Here is a 26,695-nt window from a genome sequence, read left to right on the forward strand (position 1 = left end):
GCAGAAGATGCCAATAATCTTGAAGGCCTTGGTTTCCATGACATCAAGCTTGTAAAGTTCCATTGTTAATGATAGAGAAGCAATGTTCAAAGAGAATCATCGGGTTTATTACAGTACCAGAATCATCGGGCACCGGGCAAAGTGAAGCCACAGAACGCACCGCGCCCCGGAACTCTGCCTCATTCCCCAAGCACACGCCAGCACTTCCGGTCCAGTGAACACAAAGTAAAAAGACCAGGCTAATGCAATACCATTACAAGACCAGATTGAAAACTGGAGCCGTTAACACCAGACGGCCCAAGATGTTTCGATCGAGACGACATGGCTTCTTCACAGCTTGGCCAGACCTGCTTTGGACAGTTATTAGGCTCTGTGAAGGAGGAAACATGTGACGACAACTGGCAGACTGCTGGGGAGGTTGACGAAGTAACTGTGCTCTGGTAGAGTGAGTGGCATCACAGTCATGGTTCGAAGGTTCAACACCGGACCCTGCAGATGGTTCACCATTCCTGTTCACGGTGGGTTCACAATTCTCGTTTCGCCTCATCGGTTGATGGGATACCGGAAACATACATGCTGAAAACTCCTCAATGTGAATTTCGTTGCGCGGAGTGTTTGAACATTTGGTGACACAAGTACATGTTATAAGTGTGGCTCTCCACATGTGGAGAGGACCGTGGCCAGCTGCCAACAATGGGTGTTGGACTTCTGAATGTGAACTTGTTGTCCAGGGTAAAGACACGACATTCCTTGTGCCTTCGCATGATGATCATGGTCGAGGTTTTGTGGGTGATGATGCCTCTCCAGGTCCTCGTACACGAGGTTGTCATCGTCATGTGTGCTGGCGATTTTGTTTGGCAAAAATGATTTCACTTTTCTCCCCCATTTGCATTTTTTTTTTTTTTTTTTTTTTTTTTTTTTTTTTTTTTTTTTTTTTTTTTGTATACCTTGGTCGAGGCTCGTATGAGAGCTAACACACAACTCACAGCAAGGAGGCATGAGACAAGAGGGGCGGGAGTGGAAGGGACAAAACATTGGGGAACAGACACAGGTGAACTGTGGAAGGGAGAGGGATGGGGATGGGACGGGGAACATGGCGAGGGGAAGATGGACATTAAAGGGACTTTCAGGAAGGAAAGCAGGAGAATTGAAGGAAGTGGGCTTGGGTGGATTATCGGGGGTAGAAAAGATCGAGGATTTGGATGGGGGTGGGTTTATATGTGTACTGTACCGTCCACCGAACAGTGATGACTCCATCTACACCTCACTCTCCGAAAACATGGACCATCTTCTATCTTCTCATCCAAACTCTCTCTTCCTCTTATGTGGCGACTTCAATTGTCATCACGCCAGTTGGCTCGGTGTGGGTACCTCTCTCACCTGCCATGGGACATCAGCAAAAGCTTTCTGTGACTCATTGGGACTGACTCAATCGGTCAACTTCCCGACCCGGATCTCAACCAATGGTACTCCATCACTTCTGGATCTGATTTTGACAAATTTCCCTGACAATATCTGCTGCTCTTCCTTCGCTCCAATTGGTTCTTCTGACCACGTCCTTGTTAAAGTGGACATCTCTCTGGCTGTTATCAGAGAACCACCTCACCGCCGTCGAGTCTGGCATTTCACTCAAGCCGACTGGCAGGGTCTCCGAGCAGCCATCAAACTTACAGACTGGTCTCCTATCACTACTTTCTCAAACATCAACTCATCCTGGGAATTCTTTCAAAGAAACTTGCTCTCCCTCATGCACAGATTTATCCCCTCTCGTGTTCAGTTGTCTTACCCTTCCTCCCGCCCTTGGTTTACTGAAGCTTGTGGCGAGGCAGTTGTCCTGAAACAACTTGCCTTTGCCTCATGGAAAGCAAACCCAACTGAGGGCAATCTCAGTTCTTTCCACAAAGCTCGGAACAAGTGTGTATCTACCCTCAGGAGAGCCAGAAAACAACATCTTTCTCATCTCAAGTCTGAACTCTCAAACCTCTCTCCCTCCTCAAAATCCTGGTGGCGTTTAATCAAATCTGTTTCTGGTGTATGTTCCCCTCCATCCCCTCCCTTACCTCAAATGGCCGCACTGCTGATTCCACACGTGATAAAGCTGAATGTCTAAACTCGGTGTTTGCAGCTAAATCTTGTGTCCCAAACCCATCACTATCTCTACCCACTTTACCCAGTCGCACCCAACTGTCCCTGGACTCTGTATCCTTTTCTCCTGACAAGGTGGAGAGCTTGCTTTCAAACCTCGAGTCAGATTCTGCAACCGGTCCAGACGGCATCAGCCCACGTGTCCTCAAAGCCTGCTCTTCTGCTCTTGCTCACCCTCTCTCTGTTCTATTCACCCTCTCATTTTCCCAAGGTCATCTGCCATCTGCTTGGAAATCTGCTAACATCACTGCCCTGCATAAAAAAGGTGCAAAAACAGATCCCTGTAACTATAGACCAATCAGCCTTCTCCCAATCATCAGCAAGGTTATGGAATCCATCATCGCTTCAGACATGAAATCCTTCCTCTTCTCCAATGGCTTGATTTCCAATCATCAATTTGGTTTCAGACCAGGTCACTCTACCCTAGATATGCTGCTACTGCTCTCCCATCAATGGATGGAGGTCCTCAATGCCAGACAGGAAATCCGAGCCGTATCCCTGGACATATCACGTGCTTTTGACACAGTCTGGCACCCTGCCCTACTCACCAAACTCTCTTCCCATGGTATTCAAGGCCATCTCCACTCATGGCTCGCAGACTTCCTCTCCTGTCGCAGTCAACGTGTGGCCCTAAATGGAGTTCTTTCATCCCCTCTTCCTGTGCAGGCTGGAGTTCCTCAAGGTAGCGTTCTGGGCCCTGTTCTTTTTCTGGTTTTCATCAATGATCTCTCGGACTCTCTGGAAAATCCTCTAATTCTCTTTGCCGATGACTCCACCCTCTGCCGTACCATCTGTCATCCCTCAGACCGGCAAGCAGCAGCTTCTTCGCTCGTCTTTGAGCAGGACTCGTCAAGTTGGAGCTCACCTGTGTGGAATGCCGAGCTCGCAGTGCTGGATGAAAATCATTTCCTGCACCTTCTGATTTGCGGAGGATGAATTTCACCGTGTCGACATGATGCTCAATGACTCCATTTGATTTTAGGTATGGTGGGGATGATGTGATGCGGTCAAAAATCCATTCACCAGCGAAAGAATGAAATTCCTCGCTGGAAAAACGAGGACCGTTATCACGTATCAGGAATTCCATAGTCAGAGAAGATCTGTCCCAGGGTCGCAATAATCACGTGGCTGGAGGCAGACTCGGGCAGTTGGCGAATAATGGGGAATTTTGAATAATAATCTGCGATGACAAGTCACTGAGCTGCATCAATATTAAAACTTACAGGTTTTCTTAAACAAATCTTAAACTTAAACAAATCTTAAACTTACTTAAAACAAATCCAGTGGTATTTGCTTTCTTCTCCATTACATATTTTGAGGGTCATCCACGCAGACTGGTGGCTACCTGGTTTTCTTATTCATCCGCTACCAGGTGAGAGCCCAGGTGTTTTGTCCCTATTTTAATTATGTAAGATGTGAATGCAAAAACTGTGACTATTATAGAGGTAAACAAGTCATTGGTTAATAGTGTTATGTAACGCCACTGAAAACATCCCCAAAGCCCCTTGTAATGTTCCATAATATTTGGACATACATCCCCCACCAGAACCACCCACCCCAACCCCTCCGGGCATTACGTAATTTTTGAGCGGCCCCTATGTGTACGCAAATTGCGGGCGGACATGGTGACATGTGATTTTATTCGATATATAAAAATTATATTTTTTTCGGACATGGTGACGAAAAACCATGGTGACATGGCGACGGACATGGTGACGGACACCATTTCGGACAGGGTGCCGAAAATTTTTTATTCGACATATGATTACATTTTCCGGAATCCCTCATCATGAGTAACACTCGATCTAAACAAAGCCAATGGAAATCTGACGCAACAAACCCAAGCAGTGTATAATCAGCAGAGGCCTGATGTCTTAGGCCCACCATAAAACCAAGATGGCGGCTGTAACATACGCAAGACTCCAGCTTGTCAGCCATCCGGGCCACGCCGGAAGTGCGTTCTTTATTTTTGTAGATCTGTTCAGATCATCATCATCATCATCATCATCATCATCAACATCAACATCAACATCAACAACAACATCACTAAAGTTGTTTCTGAATTGCAGGCACTTCAAACACACATTACATCTTCCCCTTCAAGATGGACAAGTGCATTGAACAAGTTATTGTTACATGAACAAATAGTACAGAACTCAAACCAATGCAGTAAGAGAAATAGAATCAGAGATTATAAAATAAATGGAAGCATTGGTCGCTTGCAAATTCCAACTCAGTCCCAAAACAACAGAACAAACACTTCAATTGAGATAACCTTGAAACAAATCAAATCCAATTCAGTGCTAGGAAACACCCAAACTTAACAAGGGTAACATTTACAGTTCATCACAAGTCAAGTCTGTTTGGTCGACGACTGAAATGACCACTTCGAGTACGAGTTACGCATGGGGTAACTGGGCCAGCTATAGATACTGATGGGGTGACTGCTCTGTCTGGCTCACTCAGATCTACAGCAAGTGCAGTGTCACCAGCTGGAGGTTTCATGTCGGACGAACAGCTTGAGCCATCATGTGCCTCACTGGTAGCGTTATCAGTATCAACGAAAGACCGATCGAGAGTGACACCCTTATTGGCTACACTGGTGCTCTTACATAAATGTCGACGGTTACGGCGATAAGTGTCACCCGTTTCTCAGGACTGAACAACGTACGAACGTGTCTCAGAATGCTGCTTCACAATCACAGCTGGTATCCACTATTTGGAACCCATATGAGGCTCCATTCTAACTTCATCATTCTGATGTAGTGGTGGAAGATCTTTGAATGAGTGACGATTACGGTGGAACTTCTGTTTTGCTTTTTCCAGGTCAAAGTGCCTTTTTACAGCATCACGGTCATAAACTATCGGCAAAAGAAGACCTCGCCTGGCCTCTGACCATCCGTCAAGAATCACGGACTGTAAATGACCGAGTTCTGACCGAGTAGCTTTTTGAAGATCTGCATACTTCTCGTCAGAGATGGATAGAAAGTCCAGAATTGAAATATGCTCCAAGTTGTCGAGTTCTGAATGAGTATCTGGCAGGTACGCTCTAGAAAGGTGTCTGGAAGTTGCATATCCTCCCCTCTTCTGTACTGAATGGTGAAGTCATGCCATTGCAATTGTACTAGCATGCCCTGCAGTCTCATCGGAGCGGACAGCAACGGCTTCTTGGCGATCATTTCCAGAGGCTTATGTTCATTGGAGATGGTGACTGGTTTCCCAAATATATAACAATGAAACTTCTTGCAGGCATGCACGATGTATCACATCTCCTTCTCTATTTGTGCATACCGTGTCTCCGTCTCCGTAAGGGTCCTGGAACTGCATGCGACAGGTCGGCTGTCCTGTAAGAGAACTGCACCAAGTCTACTTCGGCTGGTTTGTTCACGTCAAAGTACGCAAGAACAGGTGGAAAACAATAAAGTTCCTTCGGTCTCTCAAATGCTCAAGCTTGAGCCGATTGCCATTGATATTCAACGTCTGATTTCAGCAGCTCTCGGAGTGAAGCTAACTCGTCACTCAACCGAGGGATGAACTTTGACAGATACGTGATAAATCCAATGAAGTATCTCACAGCTTCCTTATCGGTCAGAATCGGCATACTATGAACTGCCTCAACTTTGGCGCGGATCAGGTGATAATCCATCAGCAGACAGGATGTGTCCTACGTACTGTACCTGTGACTGGCGGATTTTGCACTTCTGCAGATTCAACTTCCGACAGTAATTTGTTGCTCTCTCTCTTTAATCTTTTTCAGAATTCGATCATGCAACTCCACGTTTGGACCAGCTACAAGAACGTCATCCATGATCGCGAATGCTCCATCTATGCCTTCAATCATCTGGTCCATAATCCTCTGAAATATTTGAGGTGCACATTTCAGTCCAAAAGGAAGCCGAAGCCACCTGTACCTACCGGATAGTGTATTGAAACACGTCAGATAGGACGATTTCTCGTCCAGTTTGATTTGTAGGAACCCTGACTTCGCTTCAAGCACTGAGAACACCTTGGCATCAGGTACACTTGCAACGACCTCCTCAACTGTACGCATGGGATGGTGCTCCCTCTTGATGACTTTGTTCAGATCAGATGGACCAAGACAGATTCTCAGTTTGTCATTTCTGAGAGATACCACCATTGAGCTGACCCATTCAGTTGGTTCATTAACTTTGGCAATGCATTCATCCCCCATTCATCTCCCCCAGTCGGATTTTAATCCGTGGAATAGAGGGAAGCTGGTTGTCTCCGTGAAGCGCGTACTACTCTCTTCACATCAGGTTGCAATGTAATTGTATACATGCCTGGTGGAGTTCCAGTCGTTTACACTCAGTCCGGATATTCCTTCAACTCAGCAAAAATGTCACTGGATTCCACTTCAGTTCCAATGGAAGTGGCATTGTGTTGCAGCGAGCTCCGGTATCAATTCTGAAGGTCACTTGCCTTCCTGATACCAAGAAAGACTGCCTCCATTCATCACCTCGTGATGCAGCCGTTGTCTGCAGTGCACCGATCATAGTGGGGCAGATAACAGCAATTTTTGAGAGGAATCGTGCAAATGATGATACAAGAATCAAATTTGGCACATTTGTTCTCCAGGGGATACTAATCAAATCTGCCTGATTGGCAATTTGAAAATCCAAATTTTGAAAAATTAAAACAAAAAAAAAACTTTTAAAAAGTCAAGATCACGAATCAATGTTGGATGCTGGCTGAGATTGGTGAATGTTTCAGAAACATCATCAAAGACGTTCCAAGTCTGCCATGCAGTTTTCTTCCCTTTACTGCGGAAGGCAAACACGACGTCACATCAAGTGAACGCATGGAAGTATGGGATCCCCCTAGCTTTCTCATGCCCTATTGCAGAAACTACCTCATGGACTGGAATCCATCGTGCCTTGGCTCCTTGGCCAAAGGCAATCCACATGTTCTCAAGACCTAGTTCCTGTAAGGATGGCAGTACAGATATTGCTATGACTAGTACGTCCGTGTCATTAGCCTTAATGATAATGAACTTGCTACCATCCGTCGTTGCATCCCTGGCGTGTACAAATATTCGAGTGTCAGCTTCTTCATGACCACATGGAGACACAGCATCCAGTGACTTCCTTGTGTTGCTAATGGCATCTTCTCCGTTTGTGACAATGACTGTGCTTGTCGTCTGTGTTTCACACATCTTTTCTGTGGTGTAGCCTGCGGGCATGCAGGGCGGGGCATGATGATGATGCATGGTGGGCATGATGATGGGAGGAGGGGTCGGTGTGGTCATCGGGTCTGCAAGGGATATAAGGTGTGCGCGCCGCCTGAGGCGTTGTAGTAATGCTGGAGTCGCCCGGCTCGTGAGTGTGCTGAGTACGGAATAAAGGAGAGCCGCGGGCAAAGTACGCCCGCGCTCGCGCTTGTGCAACACAGCCCGGCTCGACTGTTCCCCCGCTCGTGTCTGCCTGCTAAGCATCTTCTATTCAGTACAGTACAGTTGGCTGACGAGGATCTTCGGATCGGCGTGTGCAGGGCGGCAAGTAACCCGTGCGGTTCCAGGCTACGGAGCCAAAGGTCTCGCCAGCACGAGCATGGCAGAAGGTCGGGGCACGGCGCACGGACGCGTACCCGTGTTCGGGGGAGATGAATTCGAGTTGTTTTCTGAACAGTTGGGTTGCTACTTTCGCGCTAATGATGTAGATGATGAAGAGAAACGCAAGGCGATCTTGCTCGCCTCGCTATCAACGGAGCACTACCGGCTGCTGAGTGATTTGGTGGCTCCAAATAAGCCCAGTGATGACGAGCTGTCGTTTCAGGACATCGTGGCGAAAATGAAGACCCACTTGGCGCCAGAGAAGTCGTTACATCTCGCGCGGTTCCAGTTCGATCACCTCGCTAAGGGTGGCGAGGAGCGCGTTGCGGACTTCGTAGCACGGGTGAAGCATTCGGCTGTGCCGTGCAAATTCACGACAGAGGAGCGTCCGACACGGCTCAGAGATCGTTTTATTTCTGGTCTGCGAGACGCAAAGATGGTAGCAGCCATCCTGCGGTTGACCGACATCACATTCGACTCGGCGGTCGGGACTGCTTCGTCTGTCGAGCAGACACTCACGGATATCCGCGCCATCGCTGGCCAGGACGTAATGAGTAGCTCCAGCTGGGGCATGTCGGCTGATCCCAAGGTCCACGCGGTAACCGCGCCGGTGCCGCAGGTCGCGCAGCCCGGAGTCCGCGCGATGGCTCCAGTGCCGCAGGTCGCACGCGTGCCTGGCGGTGCGGGACGAGGGCGCGCACCGCAGCACGGTCGCACCGGGAGCGAAGGGGCTTTCCAGGGGTGCTGGGGGTGTGCGGGTCCGCACCTGCGACAAATGTGCCCGTATAAGAACACCGTGTGTTTGCATTGTCACAAGGTGGGACATTTGAAGCGTGTGTGTCGGATGGCGGGGGCCTCCGTTGGGGTCTTGAATGACGAGGTGCGGGAGGACCCCAGTGACCTGGAGATCGGCCTGCAACTGGGGCATGGCGATGCCGGCGAGCCGGAGCAGGAGATGCAACCACGGTTGAGTCTGTTTTCCGTTAGTTCGGAGATGACGACGCCGTTCACGGTGGAGGTCGAAGTGAATGGCCAGCCGACCGTGTTTTGCATGGACACCGGGGCTGCGGTGTCGGTCATGGGTGAGCAGGCGGCTCGTGGTCTTCGCGGTGTTCGCCTGGTCAAGACGGCCTTGTCGCTGTACACGTACACCGGTGAAGCGATTGCACCGCTTGCGAGGGCCGACGTCTCAGTGCGCTACCGAGGTCGACGCGCCCGGCTCTCGGTGTTCGTGGTGCGAGGAGAGGGGCCCACCCTTTTGGGTCGGGACTGGCTGCCGCACCTTGGGCTGGATCTCCGGTTCGTACCTCCAGGTGTGCCAGTGCTCTCTTCGATGCCTGCGTCGAGTACCGAGGGCGAGGTTCTGGCGGCGGGAGCCGCGTTGATGCAACGGGAGCGGCCGTTCGTTGCTGCCTGCGGCGGTGATGTACGGTTCGGGAGCAGAGAGAGCCGTATCAGCTCTCGCGATGAGTTCCCGCGCTTCGGCAGCGTTCGTGAGGCAATGCGCGCCGGTGTTGTTCGGGCAGCTTCGACAGGTTGCGGTGAGCCCGTGGCGTTAAAGGAAGTCGCGAGTCACAACATCGAGTCGACAACCAAGAGACGGACTCGTGATGTGGGTTGTGGGTTGCTGTTCATTGCATATGTGTTTTTCCTTGCTCTAGTGATGCAGTTTAACGTTGTTGAAATAAATGCCAGCAGTTCCCGTGTGAGAGTGGGTTTGGCGGAGATCAATCAATGGGATTTGTATTATGATCAATGTGATGTGGTGGCTTTGGGAGCGGTGGTGGCGAATAAAAAGGTTGGGTTGGCCTTCCGTTGTCCCGGGCCACGGGTAGTTGCTTTGTCATGTGCTGGAATTTTATCAAAAGAACGCGCTGTACGGAAAAAATGAGTTTGCAATGGTTCGAATGATGTTCGTAGTGATTTATAACGAGCCTATGATTGCAGTGTGGTTTCAATGGAATTGCTTCCGTCTAGCTGCCGTGTGGGTCTCGGAGATCGACTCGGAGCCAAGACTGGTGCGCTGGTCGGCGTTACCCCCACCTCTGGTTGCGAGCGCAGCTCTCTGTGTTCGCTCAAGGCCGTTTAGACGGGCATTGGCGTCTCAACTGATTGTGGTGCGTGGGTTGTTTTGGAGCATTAAGTGCGTACAGCCGGCGGCGCTGTTCAGCACCCCCAGCCAAGGTCGATCAAGGCTGGCGCTGGCGCCACGGCTTCCAGACAGCGGGCTTCCGGCCTCGGAATGTTTATCTACGTCGGGTCTGCCTGGGGGGAGGGGGCCGGAGGCGTTTGATGGTGCCGGGGGAGGTTTGCTCGGGAGATCGCCACGGCCTCGCCGAGGACCATGTCAGCATGAGCCGCCTGGGGGCGTTTCCGCTGTGTAGGGCTGCTGTGCTTTTCGCCTTGCTGCTTCATATCGGTAACGCGGCCAGAATTTGGGAGGTGCTGTGTCTTCGGAATCTGGCCGGGGCAGCTCCATTAGCTCGCTTTCACGCATTATATGATGTGATGTGCTGTTATACTTCGCTGTTTTCATTTTTTGTGCCTTGTCGACTATTATACCGAAGTCCTTCGTGTTGTTTATGCTTATTATGGTGGTGATCATTTAATAATCATAGTTTTAGGAGGGAGGAGTGTGGTGTAGCCTGCGGGCATGCAGGGCGGGGCATGATGATGATGCATGGTGGGCATGATGATGGGAGGAGGGGTCGGCGTGGTCATCGGGTCTGCAAGGGATATAGGGTGCACGCCGCCTGAGGCGTTGTAGTAATGCTGGAGTCGCCCGGCTCGTGAGTGTGCTGAGTACGGAATAAAGGAGAGCCGCGGGCAAAGTACACCCGCGCTCGCGCTTGTGCAACACAGCCCGGCTCGACTGTTCCCCCGCTCGTGTCTGCCTGCTAAGCATCTTCTATTCAGTACAGTACATTTTCGGCAAGGAAGTGAAACAGCTCAGTCTTGTTGCTGTCATCTCGAAGAAAGCTTCTCCAGTTACTTGGGGTCTTACTGGTTCCTGTCACTCTTCTTCTGATTCCTTGCCCCCTTTTCGACCTTGCCTCGGACTTCAGACTTGACTTCTGGGACACATCAAACACTACGTCCACCCTGTCGTACCTGGCACCGTAGGATTCCACCTTTGGGATGATGTCTTCTTTAGCATAGTCATCAAATATCTTTGAAGTGCGTGGAGGTCGGGCATTGATAAGTGCTGAGCCATCAATGATGACTGCATCTCCCCTTGGTTCTCTGTCTGGGATGTTCACTTGCGCTTCAAGAATTTCAGCCAGCTGTGATTTCAAATTTTTTTGAAGTTTTTTTTAATTTTTCAAAATTTGGATTTTCAAATGGCCAATCGGGCAGATTTGATTAGAATCCCCTGGAGAACAAATGTGCCAAATTTGATGCTTATATCATCATTTGCACGATTTTTTTTACTATCTACTACACTATCTGTAGAATTTGCCCTTTGGTTTCATCCATGTACTCGGTTGTATCAGCGCAAGCACCGTCCAACTGAGTTTCAACTGAATGTATGCTGGCACGTCGACGGCAAGCTGCAAGTTCGATTTCTTGCAATAAGAGCAGATGGATGCAATTGCTGGGCATTCACCGTGACTCCATGCATGGTGAGGATCCTCACAACAGCGGTGACAGCGGTCCTTACATTGGGGTCTATTCGGGGTTACTCTCCCGCGTGATGGCAGTTGTGGTGCTGGGTTCAATTGCGGTTTCGGCCTCGCTTGTTTGTGGTGTACTACAGCTACACTCGTGTCCTCATCACAGACAATGCGAACTTGAGTCGTTGAAAGCTCATATTGCTGACCCACTCGAAGAGCTTTGGCCATCGGAGATATTTGGAGATCACTCTGACACCATGTAACATACGCAAGACTCCATCTTGTCAGCCATCCAGGCCGCGCCGGAAGTGCGCTCACCATTTTTCTAGGTCCGTTCAGATCATCATCATCATCATCATCATCATCATCATCATCATCATCATCATCATCATCATCATCACTAAGGTTGTTTCTGAATTGCAGGCACTTCAAACATACATTACCAGCGGCCATATTATTTATGTGGGGTGCCATGGATGGTCCAGTCAAGTGACAAATTTGGTTGGGTCTGACAGCTATCCGAACAATGGGGAAACATTTCAAAAATCGAACCCCAGCAACAATCCCAACAACAACAGCAACAACATCCATGCAGAGCTCTTGTTGACCTGTGACTAAAAACAGCAAATTAATGTAATACCATGACAAAGGTGAGCAAGGTGTGAGGCAGGGGTGTTATCCAAGAGGGGGAGAGCAGTCATCCATCAAGCTGGAGTTGAAGACCTTGTAGGTGGATATGGGAGAGGGTGTGTGTGTGTGTGTGTGTGTGTGTGTGTGTGTGTGTGAGAGAGACCACGAACCTTAGGTGTTCATAAATAGTACTTTAACCAGCTGGTCAGACTGTGGAACTGCCAACGAGACCTGACGTTTGACAGAAGGTGATTTGAGATGGGAGTTTAAAATTTGTTCAGAGTACCGGAGATAATTCGTCTCCCATTCGCGAAGGATGTCATCCCATCTTAACGTGAACATCAGCTAATGCTAGCAGGCAGGACATCCGGCTTAACGTCCATCCAACGAACGATGCACTTTTTCATGTAACAGCCTGTCCACAAAGCACCAATCCCACGGTTCTAGTCGGGTGGCATTGGCAAGAAATGATACATCAACGAATGACACGTTTAAACGGCTAAAAGATCGAGCAACCATTTTAAACGATTCGAGAGCGCCCTCTGTTGTGGAAAGTTACAATTCGCACCACGTGACCTAATTAACATAAAGTATTACAGTTCCGACAAGTCCAGTTCGTGGATTCTTCGCAAGCGAAGTGTTCAAACCATTGTAAGGAACAGCCGAGAACCGTTAACCCGAAGTACACAGAAGTGTTCAAGTGCGACTATTAGTGAGATTTGAAACACCCATGAAGTTTACCTCTTCTCTCCCCATTACAGTGACGCGGAGTCCGCGTAATATATTATGTACGTCAAGGGAGACTAAACCCATGATCTTTCTGGTTCATAGAAAAATGATGAATGGTCTTAAGTGCACGGTTACTGTGCATTATATGCCTTCCTATCTTGTTACGCTCGGCATAAAGAACCATCTGATCCTATGAACGGAAAATCGTGCGTGCGTGCTTGTGCGTGTGTGTGTCCTCTCTGTGTGTGTGTCCTCTGTTTCTCGACAACCACTGGTCTGATCGAATTGAAACTTGCCGCCTTTTCAAGGTTTGATATTAATCGGACAAGTGCTTCCCAAGTTATGGCCATTTATTTACCAAACCAATGACAGTACACGGTGCTATGACGTCACGATTGACGTCAAAATTTTTCTTCTTCATTTGATATGACGTCACAGTTGACGCTGGGACCTTATGTGCCTTTTCAAGGTTTGATTTCAAGGTCTTCTGCATCCGTTTCAGCTGTTTCCCAAGTGTTTCCCATGTTATGGCTATTTATTTACCAAACCAATGACAGGACACGGTGCTATGACGTCACAATTTTTTTTTTTTTTTGCACGTACGGCCACGCACTAGTGTTAATTCAAATTAGGACATAAGTACGGTGCTTTATTACATCGATGTTTGTTTCGTTTGTTCGTTTAGCATTTTGAATGTTTACTTTTTTTCGTGTTAATTTTACCGTCTGTACCATAATGACGTATTTTCAAAGTAGGTTGGAAATTATGAATGAAGACGAGTCACGTGGTTACGTCATCCGTTATGAATGACTCCTTTTCTTTTTGAAAGAGTTTCTGTAAGAAGAGTTCCCAGCGTGGTTCCGTGGTCATGACCTTTGAACCGCTGACAGAGTTTGGGCCTTGAGGTCCTCGAATCGAAGTCCCAAGCATTTCGAGAATATTCTTAAACAGAATCCGAGTGACCCTCCAAGGTGTACATTTTAATCATGAAGATTGAAAAAGGTAAAAACGCCTCCAATTCGCACATCAGCGGCGTAGCCACGCCCTTAACGACGTAGCCACGCTCTTAGCGACGTAGCCACGCCCTTAGCAACGTAGCCACGCCCTTAGCAACGTAGCCACGCCCTTAGCGACGTAGCCACGCCCTTAGCGACGTAGCCACGCCCTTAGCGACGTAGCCACGCCCTTTGCGACACAACTCCACAGGCCACAGCGAGTCTGCAGCCTTCTGGTAAATACGAAAGAAGAAAAACCTGAAAAAAATTGAAAACCACTTCCCGGACACAATGTTTTGATCGATCTACGATTGGTGCGCTTTGCTATATTTAGGAAATTATTTGCTTATAAAGTTTTTTAATTGTGCACACGTCTTGCCCTCAGTATAATTTAGATTTGTGGGTGAAATGTAATTTATCAGAGTTATTATGTTTTATATCCGGTTTGGATTAAAATTAATTATACGTTATATTATTATTATTATTATTATTATTATTATTATTATTATTATTATTATTATTATTATTATTATTATTATTATTATCCGACACGGGACGAATGCACCACACACGTCTTATACACCAGTGATGATGCTGCTACCTGCTACAGCGCTAAAGAAATTACAAACTAGGAAACGATTACTAATAAAGTATTTAATTGCTGAATTAAAGAATTAGTTTCAAATAAAGAACAGAAAGAAGTTGAATTTTAAAAAAAACTCAACAAGAGGTCGAACGGTGCGTGTCGCCTTCCTCAGGGCATTGGAGGAGCTTTTGTGTTTGTAGCGGAAGTTGTTAAAATGTGATTTTTAATGATAATTTATTTTTACAAACATGAAACAGGACACGCTATTATACTTGTGAGGAATGGAAATTCAGGCTGCATTATGTAAAACCGTGAAACATTTTTAAGCTTGTCCTTCGATCCTAAAACGGATGTGTTGTTCACCATTTGTGAAGGACGTTCGGGTTTCACTCTTTTTACTTCGATCGTGATCGGCTGTAAAAAGGTCGTTTGGGGAAAATTTACAACTCCAAGTTCGTTTTTGTTTGGTGGCGATTTATATACTTGTTGGATGTTTGTTTTTGCTTGTTCGTTTGTTTGTTCGTTATGAATTTCGGTAGGTGTGGTCGGTTGTCCATGTAGCTCAACAGGTTAGCGGTTGACCGATTTCCGTGTAGCCCGGCGGGCGGGTGGCCGTTTAACCGGGCGGGTGGCCGTGTATCCCGGCGGGTGGGGGGTGGCCGTATGGGCGGGTGGGGGTGGCCTTATGGGCGGGTGGGGGTGGGCGGGCGGGTCGGGGTGGCCGTGTGGGGGTGGGGGTGGGTGGCCGTGGGGGTGGGCGGGTGGGTGGTCTTGTCGCCGGGCGGGTGGGTGGCCATGTCGCCGGGCGGGTGGGTGGCCATGTCAGCGGGTGGGTGTGTCGCCAGGTGGGCGGGTAGCCGGGCAGGTGGGTGGGTGGCCGTGTTGCCGGGTGGGTGGGTGGTTGTGTAGGCGGGTGGATGGTTGGCTGTGTAGTCAGGCGGGTGCGTGGGTGGCCGTGCAGCCCGGCGGGTGCGTGGGTGGCCGTGTAGCCGGGCGGGTGGGTGGCCATGTCGGCGGGTGGGTGTGTCGCCAGGTGGGCGGGTAGCCGGGCAGGTGGGTGGGTGGCCGTGTTGCTGGGTGGGTGGGTGGGTGGGTGGGTGGTTGTGTAGGCGGGTGGATGGTTGGCTGTGTAGTCAGGCGGGTGCGTGGGTAGCCGTGTAGCCCAGCGCGTAGCCGTGTAACCGGGCGGGTATCCGTTTAACCGGGCAGGTAGCTGGGTGGGTGGATGGCCGTGTATCCTGGCGGGTGGCCCTGTAACCGGGCAGGTAGCCGGGCGGGTGGGTGGGCATGTAGCACAGGTAGGTGGTTGGTCATTTTCCGTGTGGAACGGCAAGTTGGTGATCATTTGCTGGGTAAGTGGGTGGCTAATTGTTTGCTGTGTAGCTTTGGTGGTTGGTTTGTTATTGGTGCTATCGCCCAGGTCGGTAGGTGGTGGTTGTCCGTGTAACTCAGGTCGGTCCGTGGTCATTCAAAGAGCCTGGCAGTTGGTTGTAGATTGCCTGATGGGTTTTTATTTTTATCTTTGATTTTTATGATCTCAGTAACATACATACATACGTACATACATATTTATACATTTATTTATTGTTCGTTTGTAAAAATGAATTCTTCTCAAACCACTGGCAGTGCTGAAACTTTCAACATGTTTTTAGAGCTTTCGGTTTTGTGAATGGAGCTTGTGAAGCAACTTCAAATTCTCCTTTGTCATAATGTCGTTACCTGCATCTTCGCAAAGTATTGTTGCACATCTAATCTGTTCCTCCTCCAACTTTGCTGAACAATGAACAGTTATTCATTTTGTGTTTTATCGAATTATTATTTGTCATGTGATGTATTTGATGAAGGTGCACCATTTTGTATTGACAGTAAAGTGAGTTTTTCTTCTATAAATAAATCATTGTTTTGGTTTTAACTCTATTTGAGTATTAATTTCTGCTTTCTTTTCCTTCAGCTACAAAATGGCTGGCTCGGACATTGACGCACGACAGTTTACTGGAATTCAGCGCTATTTCAACTCCTACACCCTGATTGGCAGGAGGAATGTGAGTCCCTCCAGTGTGGCTTACAAATTGATAACATCTTTACCATTGCAATCTAAAATGTTGTTTTGAGGTGTCGAGAACAACATTATTTTAATTCTGTGCTGGCAGAACAGCCTCAGGGTATGTGCACTTGTTTTTTAAGCTGTCAAGTGTGGATTCAAATTTTAGACTCGAGCTATAAACTCTCACAATACTGTATATTGAATGTGGGGCGATTCATCATTTGTGTGCTGACATTAGGTCGGAGTCGTCTGCCATCACTGTTCATTATCTGATTCTGACTTACCATCGTCCTCTGTTACAGATCGTCGGTGCTGCTGAAGGAGTTTCTTGACGAGGATTATGCTGGATGGTTTGCCCTTGCCTTCCCAGTAATAGTTAAGGCAGGAATTTTAGAATTATGCCGACGATGCGTCGCCAACTTTTCACGAAGGACAGCATGAGATCTTGAACATCCACCAACTAATTACGGCAGATTGGGATGCTCAATTTAATGTCCATCTGACGGATGGTGCACACATTGATGGATCGGCCGAGATGATGGCTTGCACTTTGGTCGGGATTTGAACCCAGGCTTGACGACTTAGAAGCAAGTGTGCATGCCTCTAGGCTATCTTGCCAGCCCTTCACTGGCCATTAGTGGACATTAAAGATCCCATTGGTGACCTTGTGAAGAACTAGCGAGTTATCGCCTGCAGGCTGAATAAATTACAAACTCTTGCCCTCACTAACGGCTGGGAAGGCAATGGTAAAACCGCCCGCCCAACATAACCTTTACAGAGAGACTGCTTGGTGGCACTGACGCTCAGTAAAGAGTATCGTGGTGGTGATTTTGATGCTACTTTTAACTTTCGAATTAGCGGTGTGTTCACTATTATTTTTGATTATATAATAAGTACAATGTTTGGTGCAATTCATATGGTTGACTAACTTGAATTGTTCACAACTTCCTCACCACCACCCGCTTTCAGCGTCTCAGTGGATTATGTTGTACACACATTCGCTGTAGTATAAGGCCATTGGTACACATTTGCATTATTGTCAAGGATCCCACCGTCATGAGCTGAGATAGGAACATCAAACGAGACAAGCCAGGTTACGTCGGTGTACCGTGGACTTTTGTTCTGAAGTTTTTTTTTTTTTTTTGTGCTTCTTCGCAGTGTGTCCTACTGACGTACGGCACTCTTCTGACAATATTTATGTACTTCAAGTTGAGGCCCAGCAAGCAAAAGGCGTTGCCAGAATGAAAAAGCACATGATCGCATCTCGGTGAGTTTCGTCAGTTTGAGGTTGAAAAGAGGTTATAACTTGCTCTTGAAATTCGGGGCACTGTTTGCTTGTGGAATTGTGGAATTGTGGAATTGTTTTGATTGCAATCATAAGGACCATCTATGTAATGTGTATGCCTTTTTAGGAAGTCAGACAAGGATGCATAATATGGACGCATCTTAGAAGATTATGATGCGGGAACCTGGTAGAGGCTAAAGGCTGTAATGTAGATCATTTACGCCATTGGTACCTGTTTAGCATAAGAAGTACGGTATATATGTGGAAATGACGCAACCTGTTGAAGGATGCATCAGGAGTGAGAATCGTGATTCCCCTACAATCCACTCTTCCCCTCCTCCCCTCTTGAATCCACCTCTTGATCATCCCTTTGTAATCTGTCCTGTAACTCTTCCATGACCGAACTGATGGCCCAGGCTTGCCAGAAAGCATGCCCTGCTTTCACAGCATGACTTTCCTGACCTCTCATGGCTGTGTGCAAAGACTGCTGTGGTTACACCAGCAGCGGTGGGCGTGTTGCGACATGGTTCGTTCCGTGACCGGGACCAATGAATGGTTGGGCGTGAAGGGCATGGCGCTGGGGGGGGAGGGGAGAGTTGCAGCCGTGCCATCATCTTCATTGGCATTGGACCTACCGAGGTATGTGCCAGTGGGCACAGGTGTGCTGACTACTGCGGAAGGAGTAATTTTGCCAGGATCTAATTCCAAGCCACCACAGACCCCATTCCAGTTCCGGTGTGGGGAGAATGTTTCTTGTGTCCTGTCTTCCCCCGTGTCTTAGCTATCTGTGGAACGAATGCAATAAGGTCGCAGTTAAGCCTGACGTGGGTATGTGGAATTTAGAGTGACTACATCAACTGTAATATGAGGTTTTTTTTTTTCTCCTCCTCATCCTCCTCCTTCCCCTCATCGTCCTCTCCTCATCCCTCATCCTTTCCTCCCCCTTCTCCTCCTCCTTCCTCCAGCTCTTTGCTACAATTAGTCCATCCCCCTGCGTCGTGGGAAATGGTGTTTTGCAATTATGTATTTGTCTGTCTGTCCAAGTCATAACTTTTTTTTTTCTTTTTTTTTAACCATTTGAGCTTTTGTCATAAAATTTTCAACAAACTTTTGTGATGAGAGAATTAAAAGTTGGGTCAAAATGTGAAAGGGCAAAGTCTTAGTGACTGTAAATAGCCTTATCAGCCCCACCACAGAACATCTGCACAAGCTGGGGGGGGGGGGTGGGGGGTGCCTTGGAGTTGAGTTCTGGGAATGTGGTTGCTTGGAGGAAAGCACTATGACATGGAGGCCTCTCCCCATAAACTTCATTTATCAGCAGGCAAAACGATTAAAGGCAATGAAAGACGACTAGCAGGGACCCACAGAATATCCGGACAATATAAAATGTGACTTCAGAGCCTCAATTTGCTTCCCCCTCCCCCCATCCCCCCACAGACCCCAAGTCACCAACCTCTCCCTCTTAACCCCAAGGCTTTAATCCCCTCCCCACTCCAAGCCTTCAAACCCTCTTGCTACTCCTCCCCCCCTCCCCCACCAACCACAACCCCAACTCCTCAACCCTCCTCCCCTCTCCCCTTCACACCCTCTCCCTTTCCCCTCAATGAACACACAAACCATGATCAAAACAGCAACAGCATGGCTCTTGCATGCCATCATGGTCACCAGTCCAGCTCAAATCCCAGGTCGCCGATTTGCTTTGTTTTTAATAGAAAGTCGTCAACACATTATGGGGCAATATTTGATTTAAATCGTGCTCGTCCAATATGTTGTTCAAAATTTTTGTACTTCCAAAAAAGTGCAGTGTACTTCCAATCGTCCAATTCCTGGGGTGCTTATCTTTGTGAATAAACGGTTTAAATATATGCTTTTGTGTCCTTTGTTCTCCTTCCTCGTTTACTTATTAAATATGCACATTAAGTCACTTGGTCTCTCTGAGTGATTTGAGTTGCCCTCATCACAAATTGTTTCTGCTAAAGGACAGATTGAGTTCGAGCAATTAGCGTCCACAGGGAAAGCATCTCACGTCCAGCGTGGTGACTGCTAGAACCACAATTTGGGTTTGGGGTGTAAGAGAGTAGTTGTAAGTCATCTAACTGGCTCAGGTGTAACACAGAAGCACATTAGCGCCTGCCTTTCCCTCCCTATAGTCCCCCCACTCTCAACCTGACCATTAAATTGTCAATTTGTGTACATCTTATTTCAATCGTGTTCTGTATTGTTTTATTTAATTTTTACGTTATTTCACTGAAATAAGCTCAGAGTGGGTCACGGTGTCTGGCTGCCCATACGTACGTCAACATTTGAATAAAACATCTCACCAACTACCCTACCGATTAATTATGGACCAAATTTGGTACGTTGGATCAGCAAGGTCTCGTATATTGTGCCCACCATCCGGATACGCCCCCGATAAAGGGGGTAAAAGAGTGGTATTTTATTGTAAAAAATCTTTTCACAAGTTAGGATGACAATTTTTTTTCTTTCGCAATGCATCCCCCCATTATAACACAATGTATATTGGAAATATATATATATATATATATATATATATATATATATATATATATATTCGCGAGGGATACATTCTTGAAAAATGTTGTGAATGTCAGGGCATTGTTTAAAAAACACGTATATATACAGTCAACCCCCGCTTCATCGCGGTTCACCTATCGTGCCCCCGGTTCATCGTGGTTTTCCCTTGGAACGTAACTAATTTTTTCTGCGAATTCCCCCGGTACATCGTGGTAATAACATATAAAATACAAATTATTTAAGCAATAAATTATAACGCGTGGTGCTCGACCAGTCACACAACGCACGAGACAAAGTTACGCTTGTGAATTTCGAATATTTTCTACGTTATTTTTTTTTCTCCAAGCCCCACGATGCCGCCCAAACGTCCTGCACCTTCTAAGGCTTCTGGCAAGGAACCGAAGTGCCAGAGGAAGGTCCTGGGATGCTCCAGGAGAAGGTTAAGGTAAAGGTGCTGGATATATGCTTCGGGAAGGAAAAAGGTTCGCCGCCGTTGGACGAGCACTGCTCATACCCAGCACCTCATAACCGACCAGACCAGACTAGTCTATCTGGCACCTCAAACCCAATCACTGCCAAACCGACCAGACCAGATGAGTCGATCTCAGGCACCTCAAACCCAATCACTCCCAAACCGACCAGACCAGACGAGTCGTTATTATTTTTTTTTATTTTTTTTTTTGGGGGGGGGTGGGGCTCGTTCATTCATCGCGGATTTTCACTTTGCTCGGGGAGGTTTGGAACGTCACCCCCGCGAGAAATGGGGGATTACTGTATATATGTACATATGTACATATATATATATATATATATATATATATATATATATATATATATATATATATATATATATATATTTAACATGGTATAGGCTCATGGAAGAGCGATAACAAAGGGAACAACAGGAGAATTGGGAAGCACCAACAGCATGGCGGAGGGAGAATGTAGACTGAGAGGGACAAACAAGGAATGCAGTTAACGATAAGAGGTAGGGGAGAACACAAGGGGTGGACAATAAGGATATGTAAGCAAAATTGTTTGACTAGTTTGTGATTTTTGTCAAGGTCAGAGGACAGGGAAGAGACTGCTGCCTGTCTGTCTGAAGGATGAGAGATGTCACGGCAGAGAGTGGAGTCATCAGCAAAGAGATAAAGAGGATTTTCCAGAGAGTTGGTGAGATAATTGATGAAGATTGGGAACAATATGGGTCCTAAAACACTGTCTTGGGGTACTCCATCCTTGACAGGGAGAGGAGATGAAAGGGTTGCGTTGAGAACCACACGTCTCCGAGAGTTGAGGAAGTCGGTAATCCAAGTGGGAAGTTGACCTTGGATTCCATGGCCAGACAATTTGGAGAACAAGGCAGGATTCCAGACTTTATCAAAAGCTCGAGATATATCCATGGGGACGGCCCTGATCTCATGTCTGATATTGAGGGCCTCCACTATTTTTGGGAGAGTTGAAGCAGCATGTCCAATGTTGAGTGACCAGGTCTGAGTCTAAGTTGATGAGGCTGTTGGAGAAAAGAAATGATGGATTCCAAGACCTGATTATATATTGGATTATATATTGGAAATGCAGTAAGCAAATTGGGATATAGTTGAGGGAATGTGTTTTTGCACCTTTTTTATGTAATGCTGTAATTTTGGCTGATTTCCAATTTCCAATGTGGATTTAGGAGACCAGTCCTGAAGTGTTTAAAAAAAAAAAAACTACACTAATGTTGAACCCACAAATAGCTGGGTCCGACAGTAATGTATGTGGGTTTCAGTTTGTATATTCCCCAGTCAGGAGAAGTCCTTCCTCGACCCACCTGAGCTTCTGACCACATACAAAGCTTTTGTCTGCAGCCTGATGGAGTACTGCCCTCCCCTCTGGGCTGATGATCCTGCCTCTCACCTTTCTTGGCTTCACACTGTAGAAATCAAGGCATTTAGGATCATTGATATCTCCAGTGGTGAGGCTGAATTTTTGGGCCTCTCACTCTCTCACCGCAGGCAGGTCGGTGGGTCTTTCTGTCTTCTACCATCTCCTCTCTGCTCTGTTTGCTATATGTCCACCACCCCCACTCCGCCCCCCCATATTTCCGCTGGGAACTCAAGGTCCGCCAGCAACCCCCTTCCTTCTGTTAAAATTACCAAAATCACGAATCACTGCTCACCTTCACTCTTTCATTCCTCTATTTTCCCGCCTTTGGAATAAACTCCCACACTTTCTTCAATCCCATTCTTCCCTCCGGGTTTTCAAAACAGTTGTTCACCACCATCTTTTATCTTCCCCCATCCAACACCTCGATCTTTTCTTCCCCCGTTAATCCACCCCAAACCCACCTCCTTTAAATTCCCTGCCTTCCTTTCCGAAAGTTCCCTGTAGTGTTCGGTCCTGAAAGTCCCTGTGGTGTCCATCTTGTATACCCCGTGTTCCCCGCCCCATCCCTCTCCCTTCCACAGATCTCCTCGTGTCTCTGTTCCCCACTGTTTTGTCCTTCCCTCTCCCGCCCCTCTTGTCTCCTGCCCCCCTTGCTGTGCGTTGTGTGTTAGCTCTCTTACGAGCCTCAGAAATGTACGCAAAAAAAGTACAAAGCAATTGTTGACGAGCTTTGCATTTTGAGATGCTCTCGAGTTATACCCACGCTTTTTGTTGAAAAAAAACATACAGAGGGGATATTGTTATCGTGTCTGTCTCTTACACTATCTCATAAACGTTTGGGCAGAAATTCACCAAAGTTGGTAGTTATGATCACCAAATGGCAAGAAGGTGCAAGAACTGTATCATTTTGGCCCTGCCCCTCCCTGAGGGTGGGGTCAAAAGTTAAAATGCTAAAATATGCAATGCGGGCACATTTTAAAACATTTTTAATGAAACTTTGTGCAATCAACATTCGGGGAAGCATGAAATCGATATAACGAGTTTTTTTTATTTGACCGCTGGTTTATACCCCAGGACTTGGCTTCACAGGGGTCAAAACGGAAAACAATTTCATCTCAAAATTTGATATTTGGTCAATCCTGGTGGAACTTTTTGCCATCTTTCAATTTTTTTCAGGTGCGGAGCGTGAGTTTGCGATGGCATGCCATCGACTGTTTTCGAGTTAAAACCTGTTCCAACGTTGGTGTGTCGGCTGTGCGCAGTTCGGCTCATTGGCATTATAACCCTTGAATGGGTAGGTCCATGATAGTTGGAGTTTTAGTGGCATACCCGTTAGGGGCATATCGCACACAGTAGGATTCTTCAGGGTTCGCTCGGCCAAAATATTGTGATGTCCACGGGACTTAAACAGTCCCGCCAACGTAGAATGAGCCGAAACGATGGAGGCGGTTTATTTATTTATAACCCAAAGATGGCGGTTCTAATCGCTCTACCGCAAACGGGACGAGGATGGTGGCACGAGTCGCTTTTCACTGAGTTGATAACGTTTATTTCTCTAACCAGAAATAACAAGACTCGGCAAGAAGAGGGATCCGGGGCGATTCGACGGGATGGTGTGGGATCGGGCGTGGGGAAAAACACAGACAATTCCAATGAATATACAGATCTCAATCCCTCTAAGGCGCCAGGTACACACGCACACGCACACGCACACGCACACGCACACGCACACGCACACGCACACGCACACGCATACACACGCACACACACACATACACATACACACACGCACATACACACACGCACATACACACACGCACATACACACACGCACATACACACACGCACATACACACACGCACATACACACACGCACATACACACACGCACATACACACACGCACATACACACACGCACATACACACACGCACATACACACACGCACACACACACATACACACACACACATACACACACACATACACATACACATACACACACAACGTAGCTATTCCTGGTGGTCAGGCTGGACCGTGGTGTGGACGCAACAGTCCCTGGATTGGCGTCGGATGAGCTGGCCTTGCTCTCGTCAGGGGGGCAGGAGAAACCGTGGTGCTGTCGACCTCCTGGTCTTGGCCCAAGTCCGCTCACAGCCGCCAGGGAACCAGTTCTGGCGCCAAATTGCGAGCAGGAGAGGGAGGCAGGTCTGCCCGCCGTTCGACCCCGTACTCCGAGCCAGCAGAACCCCAGAGCCAACCAAGGTGAGGCACGAGGCTCAGCAAGGCTCCAAGACACGATGAAACAACGATCGAAAACAGCCCAACAAAAAGCACGCTCCCCGCACAACAACCTCCACCCCAAAAAACGGTCTTTCTGTCCCGATCTTCTTCCTCTTCCTTTTCGACCCCGAACAGAACCTTTTTATCCTCCCGTCCTCGTCACTTCCAATCAAGCCGTTTTATTGGCCCTGCGCCGTCGCCTTCTGCCAATCGTGATCACGGGGCGGAGCCATCCGCAGCACTGTCCTGTGACGTCACGGCCAGCCTCCAGGGACTACTAAAAGGGGTTTACGCAGACACACTTACCCTATCCCGTGTCCCTATCTAATTACGTGACAATTATCATTTCCCCCCTGAAGAAATGGACATTTACTAGACAACTTATCACCACTGAATTGCTACTTATTACATTGAGATCCTGGTAAACTCGAACAGCATGACATACCTAATTAAACATCCTAATTACCCTTTGAATGCATACCCCCCCCTCAAACGTAACAATATTAAACGAGTGACTCATCACGGCGACAGATTCTCGTTCGAGTTTTCTTTGTACTGGAAACTGAAATAAAGATTGGTTTTGCTTTTCTGGTGGACAGTGCACAGTCTTTCGGCAGTCCATTGCTCAAGGTGGATTGTGCGGGTTGGAGATTTGACCATGTAACGATTTAGAGGTTCACTGTGACAATATGTATTGACGAGGAAAGGTTACTTGCATGATATTTCCATGACTGTTTTAAGCTAACCTACAGCGTCGTTCCGGGAAGCTTATGGAATGTCGCGTCGTCCGTCCGTCCACAAATGCTCACAACTTCTTCTCTGAAACAACACTACAATTTCAATGAAATTTTACCAAAACGATCATCACCGTGAATGTATCAAAGTTTGTTCATTGCATTAAAAATATCGGGCGCGAAGGGGGTCTACAGGAGGAGGAGATTGGGACCGTACTGTGTGCAGAGCGTTGTTGCTGCTTAAGCAGTCTCCTTGGCTATTGGGTACAATCCTGGACGGGTCGCCACTCCGACACAGGATACAGCATGCTGGCACTCGTTTTGCCGACCTCAGAAGGATAATAGGCCGAGTTAACCCCACCTGGTATTAATTCGACAACCGAGTGGGGTTTGAACTCAGGACTCGAGGATACAAAGCCCACCAACCTAATCATTTAGCAAACACCAGGCATAAAGGGGTTGCCCCCAAAAATATGTATTTGGTTTCTTCTCAGAAACTACACATGAAATTCTGATGAAACTTGACCATAACCTTCATCACCTATGATGTACCAAAGTTTGTTCACTGCATTCAGAAATTGGGGACTGTAGGAGGTTACTGGGGGTGCAGGGGGGTGTGGGGTGTTCAAACGTTCAACCACGAGGGGGGGGCTAAGTATCAAATGTTCATCCACGAGGGGGGGTAGGTATCAAATGTTCAACCATGACGGGGGGGGGGGCTAGGTATCAAACGTTCAACCAGGTGGGGGGGAGGGGTTAGGGATCAAACGTTCAACCAGGTGGTGGGGAGGGTGGGCTAGGTATCAAACATTCTGCCATTTTGCATATGCTATGTATAGATGGGCCCAAGACTATTAAAACTGTTTTGAAATGTGGAATACTTTTCAGCACATGTCACATCCCTTCCTCCCTTTTTCTGTTTCAGGAAAACCATCGTTGTTGTGACGTCTTTGAAGGAAACCCAGCATGTTCCTGGTGACCAATCTTCCATTGAATCTGGATATATTTGTTTGGACTGTCTGTAATCTGCAGCAATAAAACACCTCGTTGAAATGTTCTTCATGATGTTTTATTAAATTGATTGTAAGATTGGGGTAGGTCATGAATTTTATTATTTTTTTTTTTTTGAATGATGAATGGATTGTACTCAGGAAAGATGAGAAAATGGGAAGTTGGGGGATGAGTGTATGGAAAAGTGGAGGAGCTGAGGTTGGTGGTCATGGAGAGAGTTTTAAAAAGAAAAGGCTTTTTAAATGTAATAACACTTAGAGGTTTAAATCACTTATTACGACTTTTACTTCCTCTCGGTCTCGACAGTCGAGTTCGATTATCTTTTCGGCGCACCTGCACGAGCCGACACGACAACGTGGCACATGTAATGACGTGTCATGGACGGCCCGATCGTGTGCCGGGGCTGATCTGAGGATCTCACCAAACCATCCGATCGGTAGTACCAATGGGCGGTGTGTACAAAAGGTAGGGGACTTGATCAATGCGAGCTGATGACTTGCGCTGACTGGGAATTCCTCGTTCGTGGGACGGTCTCAAGCCCCAGTCCCCATCACGGATGGGGCTCAGTGGTTTACCCGAGCATTTTGGCGAATGGCAAGTTACACGCTGGCCCATCCAGTGTAGCATGCGTGCGGTCCCAGACATCGAAGGGCATAACGGACTTGTTTT

General features: G+C 47.5%; 1 protein-coding gene and 1 pseudogene across 4 annotated transcripts; one reads left to right on the forward strand and one right to left on the reverse strand.

Annotated features, from left to right (window-relative positions):
- Positions 1-253: 253 nt before the first annotated feature.
- LOC147015649 (uncharacterized) lies at positions 254-6,283 on the reverse strand (annotated as a pseudogene).
- An 8,267-nt stretch (positions 6,284-14,550) lies between these two features.
- Positions 14,551-26,072, forward strand: ATP5MK (ATP synthase membrane subunit k). Of its 4 annotated transcripts, none has more exons than XM_085848036.1 (4): positions 14,551-14,692; positions 16,220-16,310; positions 17,471-17,579; positions 25,941-26,072. In XM_085848036.1, exons 2-3 carry the CDS (start codon positions 16,227-16,229, stop codon positions 17,555-17,557), a joined length of 171 nt encoding a protein of 56 aa, XP_085704162.1. In that variant the 5' UTR covers positions 14,551-14,692; positions 16,220-16,226; the 3' UTR covers positions 17,558-17,579; positions 25,941-26,072. The 4 variants fall into 4 exon arrangements, with proteins under 4 accessions (XP_085704162.1, XP_085704165.1, XP_085704164.1 ...); XM_085848039.1 differs by having other exon boundaries at positions 14,585-14,720; XM_085848038.1 differs by having other exon boundaries at positions 14,604-14,735.
- Positions 26,073-26,695: the final 623 nt, after the last annotated feature.

This window comes from Eptatretus burgeri, chromosome 12 (assembly GCF_056783735.1).
Source record: "Eptatretus burgeri isolate ZD-2024b chromosome 12, Ebu_testis_v1, whole genome shotgun sequence".
NCBI lineage: Eukaryota > Metazoa > Chordata > Myxini > Myxiniformes > Myxinidae > Eptatretus > Eptatretus burgeri.